This window comes from Pseudorasbora parva, chromosome 5 (assembly GCF_024679245.1).
Source record: "Pseudorasbora parva isolate DD20220531a chromosome 5, ASM2467924v1, whole genome shotgun sequence".
In the NCBI taxonomy this organism is placed as follows: Eukaryota; Metazoa; Chordata; class Actinopteri; order Cypriniformes; family Gobionidae; genus Pseudorasbora; species Pseudorasbora parva.
In genome coordinates this window covers 17,969,624-17,982,027 of record NC_090176.1, presented here as the reverse complement: position 1 = coordinate 17,982,027, position 12,404 = coordinate 17,969,624, and the positions used below count along the sequence as shown (strand labels likewise).

Genomic DNA, 12,404 nt, shown 5'->3' with positions numbered 1-12,404 from the left:
TTGAACTTTTTGGCAACAATGCAAAAAGTTATGTTTGGCGTAAAAGCAACAGAGCTCATCACCCTGAACACACCATCCCCACTGTCAAACATGGTGGTGGCAGCATCATGGTTTGGGCCTGCTTTTCTTCAGCAGGGACAGGGAAGATGGTTAAAATTGATGGGAAGATGGATGGAGCCAAATACAGGACCATTCTGGAAGAAACCCTGATGGAGTCTGCAAAAGACCTGAGACTGGGACGGAGATTTGTCTTCCAACAAGACAATGATCCAAAACATAAAGCAAAATCTACAATGGAATGGTTCAAAAACAAACATATCCAGCTGTTAGAATGGCCAAGTCAAAGTCCAGACCTGAATCCAATCGAGAATCTGTGGAAAGAACTGAAAACTGCTGTTCACAAACGCTCTCCATCTAACCTCATTGAGCTCGAGCTGTTCTGCAAGGAATGAGCAAAAATTCCAGTCTCTCGATGTGCAAAACTGATAGAGACATACCCCAAAGCGACTTACAGCTGTAATCGCAGCAAAAGGTGGCGCTACAAAGTATTAACTTAAGGGGGCTGAATAATTTTGCACACCCAATTTTTCAGTTTTTGATTTGTTAAAAAAGTTTCAAATATCCAATAAATTTCATTCCACTTCATGATTGTGTCCCACTTTTGCAAGGCACTGTATATATATATATATATATATACACACACACACACACACACACTGGTATTATAGTTCTATATAGTATTAGCAGAATGGGCAGATGATAAATAGAACAGGATAATTTGTATAACAAAACTCACTCTGGTTTAAAGAGAGAAAAACACTGTTAGGTTGGCAAAGAGGTAAAATGCTGTAAGTCTGAACTGCTAAATTGTTTTGGGTTATTGAAATAAATGGAAAAGTAAGACCATGCAGACACTGAAGTGGTTATTTTGACCATTTACAGGTCTCTCTGGAATACTCAACTGGTCAATCGCAGCACTATGTGGTCACATAATTAAATATAATGGCCGCTAAACAGTAGAGTGCATTTGTCAGCCAGTTTCTACACTGTGCTAGTTTTATGTCTCTTTTCTTCTCACACAATTTCTCAAATCAGCTATCAATATTCCAGGTCCATTTATTTACTAATTTGTTACGCTTTTTATTTACTCTCCTGTCTTGTACAGCCAGTCATTATCACATTATGAATTTGATCTTGTGTTGGCAAATTTGGCCACAAGTTTCTCTATGACTCTTGTTCTCCGTGGCTTCTTTTTCTCATCCTCTGTATTGTATCCTCAGGAATGTAAGCATAGATTAGGGAACACATTAAAATTGATTTGATATTAATGGCACACACATTAATGCAAAGAGATGACAAGGTAAGCTTTACAGTTACAGTGAGTCATTGAGAGTGACTGTTTTGTGATATCATTTAGTTATTTAGAAAATCTTAAATAAACATAACATTTCCTTCCTTCTAAATGCATCAGAAACCTTGATCATTCAAGGTTTGAACAAAACATTCTGTAACTTTCAGAGTAGCCTTCCTAGAGAAAAGGAATAATTAAAAAGAAAAATAAACAGGAGAAACGTCTTGTCCTGTACGTATGCTACTTTTTGACAGCATAAATTCATTCTAAAGGTAAAAGAAAGAGTGGAAAAAGGTCATTAAAGTTATGTTAAAGTTAAATTTATGACAGGCGTTGTATGAAAAAATACAAATGATATCGCCTATGATATGTCCTAATTTTTATATGTTTTTGTTTCTATTAGCGGAAGGTCCCAGAGTTTAACTCCATGTTTAGTAATCTTCCACACCACCCCCGTTATACCTTACGCATTGAATCTACTGACCCTGTACCTGCGTTCATTGACCGGCGTTGGCGGGGCTACGCTGAGCAGAGGAGGCAGGCCCTGCAGCGACTGACAGGGTAAAATTCACTCTGAACACCATATGAAGACAATGGTACTCTCTACATATTATAGCAGATGGGTGAAACACACAAAACATGCCCAGGACACATTTCATCTCAAAATCATAAGAAAAAAAATATTTTGCTTGAAGAAAACCTTTTTTGCTTTTTAAAGCAAATTTCCTTTACCAAGTACCAAGGGATTTGGCTGTTTATTTTTTGTAGTTACAGTAGTTATTCTTTTTTGTTTGTGGCTTCTTTTTGTGTGTGTATATATATATATATATATATATATATATATTTATAATTTTTTCTTAATTGTTTTCTTGCACTTCTCGCTATTGATATACTACTGTTTAAAGGAGTACTTCAGCGCTGGGAAGATAAATCTGTATTTAAACTGGGTCATTAATGTAGTAGAAATGTGAAATAGTTTTTTTTTTTATTTAGTGCTTTCTAGCATGAGAAAAGACAGAAAATGTATTTATGTCTCATGGGGATGAAAGACAACAAATCCCAGAATGCTTCGCTGCTCTACGAGGCCACTCGCAAATCCACCGCTACTAGATTACTGAATCCATTTCACTTTCCCACCGCGACCGCGATCATTTTTATAAAATCAGTTCAGTTACAGAACAGACACTACAATTAAAAACTGAACGTGTCTGTTCAATATGTAAATTTGGCCGCTGAGGGAGTCTCAAATCCCAAAACGCTGCAGGAGTCAGATATATTGACAGTCATGGGTGAGCTTGTGATGAGAGCTGAGGTAAACGCATCCACGGCGTAGATTCACAGTTCATGCCTTTGAAAGCTTAACTTTCATAGGAATTAGTTTGAGAAGTTGAAAGACTTATGGGTCCTGCACACTGTGCAATTTTTCAAAAATCCTTTGCGAATGTCACTTGTCAGACTGTACAAACATGATCCTTGATGTAAGCCATGTCACACTGTAGAATCTCAGTTGGCATTAATGTCAGACTGTACGATAGTGAAGGCACGCTAAAAACGGACGCATGCAAGAAAACTCGTCCAGAGTTTTATATCATCAATGAACGTGACACAATTCGGTGACACGCGGGACTGAAATGCTGGCTACAAAGAAATCTCTAGCACTCGTTTTGGTCATAGTTTGTCTTGAAAAACGGAGATATTTGACTGTCATCGTAGGAAAAGTCACACTGCAGGATTGTGTGCCAAATCTTCTGACACTGCCAGAATTTCATCTGAGGTCAAATTTGATCACAGGGCTCATTAATCGGCTGCCGGTGTACATGTCAAACTAACGACCAAAGACGTCAGATTTTTGGGGTTGTGCCATGAATCAGTGAATCGATCAATGATTTGGATCACCAATGTCACGTGATTTCAGCAGTTTGGATCGCGTGTCAAACTGCCAACCTACTGAAATCACGTAACATTGGCGATCCGAATCATTGATTGATTCACTGATTCATGGCCGTTTAAATCTTTATTTGAGGAACACGGAAGAGAAGACAATGCTGAATAAAGTCATATTTTTTGTTATTATTTTTGGACCATGAATGTATTTTTGATGCTTCTAATTGTGAGGTGAATAGTTGTCTCGCCATATTCTCATGACCTAGTCATGACGGAGTGTGAGGGTGAAGTTTATACCTCCACTCTAGTGTTGCTTTTTATAGAAATAAAAACAATTAAACAACTGATCACGTGACGTGAAGACAAGCGTGTGCATGAGTGTATGTTATGTGTTAGTGAAACGCCTGCATTCAGCGTTTTAAAAGTGTGTGTGTTACATATTAGTGGAAAAGACCGTGGCGGAGGATTCGTTGCGCAGCAGAAGCACCAGACTTTTATTTTAAACTGTGCGTTGAGCACTACCGCTCCCCAATCACAGAATATAGGTAACACATGATTGCGAAATTGAAAATAAAAGGGAACGCAAACGCGATTTCAATACGTCACTGTTGTTTAAAAGTGGCTCCCTGGGGCATGCAAATTTCTCATAATATGAAAGCTATCTAGTTGTAACAATCTCTTAGCTCTGTATCTGTATGCTTGAATAAAAAATTGGTCTCTATTCGCACTTTGAATATTGAGTACTTTGACTCTAGTTATTGTTTTCAGTTGATATCTATGATCAATTTGTGGAAAGGAGTTCAGTTAGGAGGTCAAAAGAAGCTCATGTGCAGAAGGTCTGAAGAGACAATCATACAAGAAAGAATATGGTACTTCTGTCTTTTACTGTATATGATAATTCATACTCAGAAAGTAAAAATGAAAAGACATTCATTAAAAGACGATTAGTAAAAATATTTCAAATACAACTGCAATGGGGTGGTGAAGACTCAGCAGTGGTGGCTGTGTGGGCTGAAGACTCAGCAGTGGTGGCTGTGTGGGCTAAAGACTCAGCAGTGGCGGCTGTATGGGCTGAAGACTCAGCAGTGGTGGCTGTGTGGGCTGAAGACTCAGCAGTGGTGGCTGTGTGGGCTAAAGACTCAGCAGTGGTGGCTGTGTGGGCTGAAGACTCAGCAGTGGTGGCTGTGTGGGCTAAAGACTCAGCAGTGGTGGCTGAATGCTCAGGAGTGGCGGCTGTGTGGTCTGAAGACTCAGGAGTGGCGGCTGTGTGGGCTGAAGACTCAGCAGTGGTGGCTGTGTGGGCTAAAGACTCAGGAGTGGTGGCTGTGTGGGCTGAAGACTCAGCAGTGGTGGCTGTGTGGGCTGAAGACTCAGCAGTGGTGGCTGTGTGGGCCGAAGACTCAGGAGTGGTGGCTGTGTGGGCTGAAGACTCAGCAGTTGTGGTTGTGTGGGCCGAAGACTCAGGAGTGGTGGCTGTGTGGGCTGAAGACTCAGCAGTGGTGGCTGTGTGGGCTGAAGACTCAGGAGTGGCGGCTGTGTGGGCTGAATGCTCAGGAGTGGCGGCTGTGTGGGCTGAAGACTCAGGAGTGGCGGCTGTGTGGGCTGAAGACTCAGGAGTGGTGGCTGTGTGGGCTGAAGACTCAGGAGTGGTGGCTGTGTGGGCCGAAGACTCAGGAGTGGTGGCTGTGTGGGCTAAAGACTCAGCAGTGGTGGCTGTGTGGGCCGAAGACTCAGGAGTGGTGGCTGTGTGGGCTGAAGACTCAGCAGTGGTGGCTGTGTGGGCTGAATGCTCAGGAGTGGTGGCTGTGTGGGCTGAAGACTCAGCAGTGGTGGCTGTGTGGGCTGAAGACTCAGGAGTGGCGGCTGTGTTGGCTGAAGACTCAGGAGTGGCGGCTGTGTGGGCTGAAGACTCAGCAGTGGCGGCTGTGTGGGCTGAAGACTCAGGAGTGGCGGCTGTGTGGGCTGAAGACTCAGCAGTGGTGGCTGTGTGGGCTGAAGACTCAGGAGTGGCGGCTGTGTTGACTGAAGACTCAGGAGTGGCGGCTGTGTGGGCTAAAGACTCAGCAGTGGCGGCTGTGTGGGCTGAATGCTCAGCAGTGGTGGCTGTGTGGGCTAGACTCAGCAGTGGTGGCTGTGTGGGCTGAATGCTCAGGAATGGTGGCCGTGTGGGCTGAATGCTCAGGAGTGGCGGCTGTGTGGGCTGAATGCTCAGGAGTGGCGGCTGTGTTGGCTGAATGCTCAGGAGTGGCGGCTGTGTTGGCTGAAGACTCAGGAGTGGCAGCCATGTGGGCTGAATGCTCATGAGTGGCGGCTGTGTTGGCCGAAAATTCAGGTGTAGTGGCCATGTGGGCTGAAGACTCAGGAGTGGTGGCTGTGTGGGCTGAAGACTCAGGTGTGGCGGCTGTGTGGGCTGAAGACTCAGGAGTGACGGCTGTGTGGGCTGAAGACTCAGGTGTGGCGGCTGTGTGGGCTGAAGACTCAGGAGTGGCGGCTGTGTGGGTTGAAGACTCAGGAGTGGCGGCTGTGTGGGCTGAAGACTTAGGTGTAGTGGCCATGTAAGCTGAAGACTCAGGAGTGGTGGCTGTGTGGGCTGAAGACTCAGGAGTGGCGGCTGTGTGGGCTGAAGACTCAGGTGTAGTGGCCTTGTGGGCTGAAGACTCAGGAGTAGTGGCTGTGTGGGCTGAAGACTCAGGAGTGGCGGCTGTGTGGGCTGAAGACTCAGGAGTGGCGGCTGTGTGGGCTGAAGACTCAGGAGTGGCGGCTGTGTGGGCTGAAGACTCAGGAGTGGTGGCTGTGTGGGCTGAAGACTTAGCAGTGGCGGCTGTGTGGGCTGAAGACTCAGGAGTGGCGGCTGTGTGGGCTGAAGACTCAGGTGTGGCGGCTATGTGGGCTGAAGACTCAGGAGTGGTGGCTATGTGGGCTGAAGACTCAGGAGTGGCGGCTGTGTGGGCTGAAGACTCAGGTGTAGTGGCCATGTGGGCTGAAGACTCAGGAGTGGTGGCTGTGTGGGCTGAAGACTCAGGAGTGGTGGCTGCGTTGGCTGAAGACTCAGGAGTGGCGGCTGTGTGGGCTAAAGACTCAGGAGTGGTGGCTGTGTGGGCTGAAGACTCAGGTGTGGCGGCTATGTGGGCTGAAGACTCAGGAGTGGTGGCTGTGTGGGCTAAAGACTCAGGAGTGGTGGCTGTGTGGGCTGAAGACTCAGGTGTGGCGGCTATGTGGGCTGAAGACTCAGGAGTGGCGGCTGTGTTGGCTGAAGACTCAGGTGTGGCAGCTGTGTTGGCTGAAGACTCAGGTGTGGCGGCCATGTTACCCGAAGATTCAGGCATGGCGTCATGTTGGCTGGAGAATCTGCCATGGTGGCCATGACATGAAGAGGCTCAGGCTTGGCAGCCATGATGTGAAGAGACACAGGCTTAGAGGGTTCTGTGGGATCATGGCTCCTCGTCCGCAAAACCCACAGTAAATGATGAGCCACATAACAACAAGGCAAAGTCTATGTATTCCTACAGGGACAAGTGGATTTTTTTTTGTCTCCCAGGAGGCTGTGAACAAATGGGTTAATTTAATCCTCCACAGAAAATATCCTTCAGGAACATAGCATTAAAATCTACAAGGTTGAGAAGTTCAAGAAACTCAGTAACATAGTCCTCAATGATTCGGTTTCCTTGACTAAGGCGAATTAAGCAAACTGCTGGGTTCATTGTAGGTCTAGGTCTTTCTGTCATAAATTTCCACTGAGGCGAGTTGTAGTGAAAACCCAAAAGCAGTTTTATTAAACAAGATGTGTAAACTATCCATGAACCAAAAACAAAATAAACAAAAGACTTGGCAAAGCTAAAGTGGTCTTGAGTTTCTTTTCTACAACTATATTCTGCAATTATTTCACAATATTCCTAATTTAAATAATTCTCACCCAAAGCAATATGCATAAAGAGAAGTGACAAGACTTGGTTGAGTTGCATTAGTTGAAACTTTTGGTTATGGTAAGAGGTGTGACATTTTTGAAAAATAAATGGTTGACAAATCACAATACACTGATCCAGCCTGCCAATCAGAGCACACTGCAAACTGCTGGTCTGTGTTACTGTGCTGTGTAACTGCGTTACGGACAGACTGGAAGAGAGGTGCTGCAACAATGTAAATTTTGTGAAAAATAATGTATTTTGTTTGTTTTGTTTTTGCAGTTTTTTTAAAAGTCAAGCTTGAAAACTTTAAAAAGGGCATAATAGGTTACCTTAAATTTATTACAAAATAAAATAAAAAAATCTTACTGACCCCAAAATTTTGAATGGTGGTGTATGCTGAATTAATAATCTTTGTATTTATGTGTCTGTGTAAGGGTTGTGTCTGGGGTTCATTTCGATAGAGTGAACCCTGCTGATGTGACAGGAGTGGACCGCTGGAAGTTTTTCAAACGGTAAGACACACACACAGAAAAGTGAGTGTGAGCGACACCAGTTAAACAGTTTTATTCAGATAGAATTCTTTGAACAATTAAAGCATATAAATAAAGATTTTCTCTTTCACCGTCTTTCTGCTTTTTTCTCCCATTGTCTTTCTCTCAGTCCTCTTATTCCTTTTGCTCAGCAGATTCCTCCTGATGTTGTATTTGCTTTGTCAAAGTAAGTCATTTCAGCTTTGATCTGTTAATAAATCTATCAAATACTTGACTTTCTTCTGAGTCTGCACTATTTTTTTTACAGATCTGACCTGCTTTCTGCTCCTAATGGAGACGATAAACGCCCCCTCACTCCGTTCCAGCGGAGCGTGGGAGTTCAGACTGACTATCGGGAGAGTGAGACACAGACAGACCCCTACACTCCAGACCATGTGGTCCGTCCTGGGACAGTCTCCCCTGAGCTGCTAACACTGGCCACACTCAAATGGGGTAAACCACATACATATTATGTAGTCGCATTTATTTAATGCATTAAACTTACTCTCTAAAGCTCCTATTCAGGTTGACTATGAGATGTTGACTCTAGGCCCATTAACACCAAAGATAAATATAACGATAACTATAATGTTTTAATAATCAGTCTAATTTCATGAGAATAGGAAAGTCCACACCACAACTATAATGATAACAACACAGGAAAAACCTTTTCCAGCTGATGAACGATAAAAACATCGACAGCCAGTCAGAATCCACCCATGTTTAAACAGCTTAAGCATTTAAATTCTTGTTTTTAAGGAATTTTGCAAGCTTAAACATTTAAATTCTTGTTTTTAAAGGACAACTCCAGTGAGAAATGAACCTAGGGGTAGTTAACAGATGGTTACCGAGTAGATCGTTCTCTGGGATGCGTTTTCATGGAAATCGAATGTAAAGAGTTTTATCTCTAAAAACAGATTAGTTTATAATGCTTGCCTATGGGGCAGAGTAAGTGAAATTAAATCGCTAGTTAATACCGCTAACAAGGCTCAAAATAGCCTCACACTAACACAGTAGCATAATGAAGGTCCCTACATGCAAACCAAAAGATTGAGAACTTTGTAAGTGTATAAACAGTTTAATAAGAAGATACTTTATAAAGACAGTGCCTTATGCGTTTACAGTCAGACGCCATCTTGGAAAACAGTCTCGACGAGTCGAGTGCTTGACGAGTCGAACGATGAACGCTGTGCTAAGTGAGCTGGTGACCCCATAGGAATTAAGTTTGTGAAATCTAATTACATTGACATTTTTATTTGTATTTATTTATTTTCTCTGTTGCGTTCGGTGCTTTCTTCCGGAAACAACGGACCATATGAGATACCAAGTCACACTATTTTGAACCTTGTTAGAGGTATTAACTTGCAATTTATTTTAACTTACCCTGTGCCCCATAGACAAGTGTTATAAGCTAGAGTTTTTAGAGATTAAATTCTTTACATTTGATTTTCATGAAAACGCATCCCACAGACAGATCTACTCGGTAACCATCTGTTAATTACCCCTAGGGTCATTTCTCACCGGAGTTGTCCTTTAAAGGGTTAGTTTCACCCAAAAATGAAAATGGTTTCATTAATTACTCACTCTCATGTCGTTGGACACCTGTAAGACCTTTGTTCATCTTCGGAACACAAATTAAGATATTTTTGTTGAAAACTGATGGCTGAGAAAGGCTTCAGAAAGGCCTCCATTGGCATATAAAGGCACTAAAAACAACGATACAAAGTCCATCTCACTACAGTGGGTGTACATTTTTGGGTGAACTAACCCTTTAAGGAATTTTGCAGGTTTTTTTATTAATAATTTATCTGTGCACACCATTCTTTCTTTTTTAAAGCGTGTGCCATCTAAACCTTTAATAAAAATGTATTGGGACAACCTGTCAACCACATGAGATCACAACAATAGTAAACCACAACCATCCAATGATCCAGCTTTCCCCATAAAGAAAACAATGTCTAGCCCTACATTTTTTCACTTGTCTTTATTGGATGCCACAATAGGGAAGAAAAAACTATCAAAACTTCCATTTCATTCCTACTCTAAAGCATCAGATGACAGAACTAGCGAGCTTTTGATGAACAGAGCGTTGGTATCCGTTGGTGTGGATGCTAATATTCTTATAGTTATCTTTATACAGTAGTTAATGTTGTTGGTTTGAAAGGCCCTTATCACTGGTTGTTTTCCAGGCCGTGGACTGCCTGCAGGGCTGGAAGAAGTGGAGATGATCGAGAGGGCAAGAATGAAGAGAGCATGGGAGGCAACTCTACCCCCACTGGATGACCTCTCTCAGCTTGAAAAGAGGAGAAGGATGATGGAGGAGATGGAGAGGAAAGAGTGGGCCTTCAGAGAAGAGGAGATAGAGAAGTGAGCACTAACTGAAGGAATATTTTGCCAAAAAAAAACGTGAATAGGGACTGGGTTTGTCAATTTCTAAAATGACAATGAAAGTACCATGTAATTTTCATAAAAGCAAGAAAGGTCCATACTGACTTTTATTGAATGGACAAAAATCTCTGAAACATTTTTCTAAATATCTCCTTTAGTATTATGCAAAAGAGTACTACCACATTTAGTATTACCACATTTGGGGTAAACATAATCCTTTAACAACAGTATAAACAAATGCTCCCTGTTCTTCTGCAGTGCAAAAACACGTACATGCCGACTTTTGTTTCACTTGTGTTTTGTTAGACTGCAGGAGGCACGACTGACCCTGCTGGTGCAGCTCTTGCGTCAGAGGGAGGAGAAGCAGGAGGAGGTCAAGATGGAGCGACTGGACATGAGCTTTTCCCAGCACCAGCAAGAGAAGGAGGCGCGGCTTAAGAAGATACGCAAAGACTACATAATATGTGAGGCCACAGTTAGATAAAGTATTTGCTTTGAGACTTTTATACACACTATATTGCTAAAAGTATTGAAACAGCCCTCCATTTAATTGAATTCAGGTTGCCTTCACTTCCATGGCCACAGGTGTATAAAATGCAGCAGATGCTTCTACAATTATTTGTGAAAGAATGGGTTACTCTCAGGAGCTCAGTGAATTTAAGCGTGGTACTGTGACAGGTTGCCACCTGTACTAAATATTCCACGGTCAACTGTTATTGGTATTGTAATAAAATGAAAGCAATTGGGAACAGCAACTCAGCTGCAAAGTGATAGGCCACGTAAAATCACAGAATGGGGTCAGCGCATGCTGAGGCACACAGTGCGCAGAAGTCACCAACTTTCTGCAGAGTCAACAGCTACAGGACTCCAAACTTCATGTGGCCTTCAGATTAGCTCAAGAACCGTGTATAAAGAGCTTCATGGAATGGGATTCCATTGCCGAGCAGCTGCATTCAAGCCTTACATCACTAAATTGCAATGTAAAGCGTCTGATGCAGTGGTGTTAAGCGCGCCGCCATTGGACTGGACTTTAGAGCAATGGAGTCGTGTTCTCTGGAGTGACGAGTCATGCTTCTCTGTCTGCCAATCCAATGGACGAGTCTGGGTTTGGCAATTGCTAGGAGAACGGTACTTGCCTGACCGCATTGTGCCAAGTTTAGTGTTTGGTTGAGGGGGGATTATGGTGTGGGGTTGCTTTTCAGGGGTTGAAAAGGAACACTTAATGCCTCAGTTTTGGACAATTTCATGCTCCCAACTTTGTGGGAACAGTTTTGGAATGGCCCCTTCCTGTTCCAACATGACTGCGCACCAGTGCACAAAGCAAGGTCCATAAAGACATGGATGAGCAAGTTTGGTGTGGAGGAACTTGACTGGCCTGCACAGTCCTAAGCACAGCACGACCCTACACCTTTGGGATGAATTATAGCGGAGACTGCGAGGCAGGCCTTCTCGTCCAACATCAGTGCCTGACCTCACACGTGCGCTTCTAGAAGAATGGTCAAATTCCCATAAACACACTCCTAAACCTTGTGGAAAGCATTCCAAGAAGAGTTGAAGCTGTTACAGTTGCAAAGGGCAAACTCCATATTAGACATGTGTCCCAAAACTTTTAGCAATATAGTGTATATAACAGAGATGTGATTTTTCCATGTTTGATGCATGTATTTATAATGTAAATATATAGTCTGATGTGTTTTGTTTCAGAATGAGTTTGGCATTTTTTTTTATATGCAAGCAGCTCATGATCCAGTGTTTTCAGTCTTAGGCTTGCACTGACAAATGCAGCAAAGTCTTCCTAAATTTGTTACAAGAATAATGTATAAATCTTTTGTCAACAAAAGAGAAACTTTAATGTCTGCCAGCAGTTTTACACCAAAATATAAGCTCTGTAGTTTAACATTTGAAAGCAAAGAAGACAGCCGTAAATATTATTATTGTAATTTGACTGTTGTACCGTAAAATAAAATAATAATAATTATTATTATAATGAAATACTATTTTTTATTTTACAGTACAATAATATTATTGTGATAGTAATATATTTATTTACTGTTTTAATTATTATAATTTAAATAATAAAATATATTGTGAATAATAATAATAATACTTATTGTTTTCTTGTAATTTTGAATGTGGATAACTGTGAATGCAGGCTTTTATTGTTGTTGTTTTTTTATAAAAAGTAATCATTCCCAAAATAACTAATTTAAATCTTTAACTAAATAAAGCATAGCATGTATTGAGCGCTGTCCGGGCACATTTGTGTTTAATTCAGATTATGTGTTTAAATCGGATTACCGATTTATGAAATAGCCATTTAAAAACACATTTAAAGACATCATTTTA

At 42.2% G+C, this 12,404-nt stretch overlaps 1 protein-coding gene across 1 annotated transcript in view; it reads left to right on the top strand.

Annotated features, from left to right (window-relative positions):
* cfap91 (cilia and flagella associated protein 91) overlaps positions 1 to 12,404 on the top strand; it is a 33,359-nt gene that overhangs the window by 2,867 nt on the left and 18,088 nt on the right. The window contains exons 3-8 of the mRNA XM_067443400.1: positions 1,755 to 1,912; positions 7,575 to 7,652; positions 7,801 to 7,857; positions 7,939 to 8,123; positions 9,860 to 10,037; positions 10,365 to 10,522. Coding sequence (XP_067299501.1) covers positions 1,755 to 1,912; positions 7,575 to 7,652; positions 7,801 to 7,857; positions 7,939 to 8,123; positions 9,860 to 10,037; positions 10,365 to 10,522 — 814 coding nt within the window. The remainder of the gene's footprint in view (positions 1 to 1,754; positions 1,913 to 7,574; positions 7,653 to 7,800; positions 7,858 to 7,938; positions 8,124 to 9,859; positions 10,038 to 10,364; positions 10,523 to 12,404) is intronic.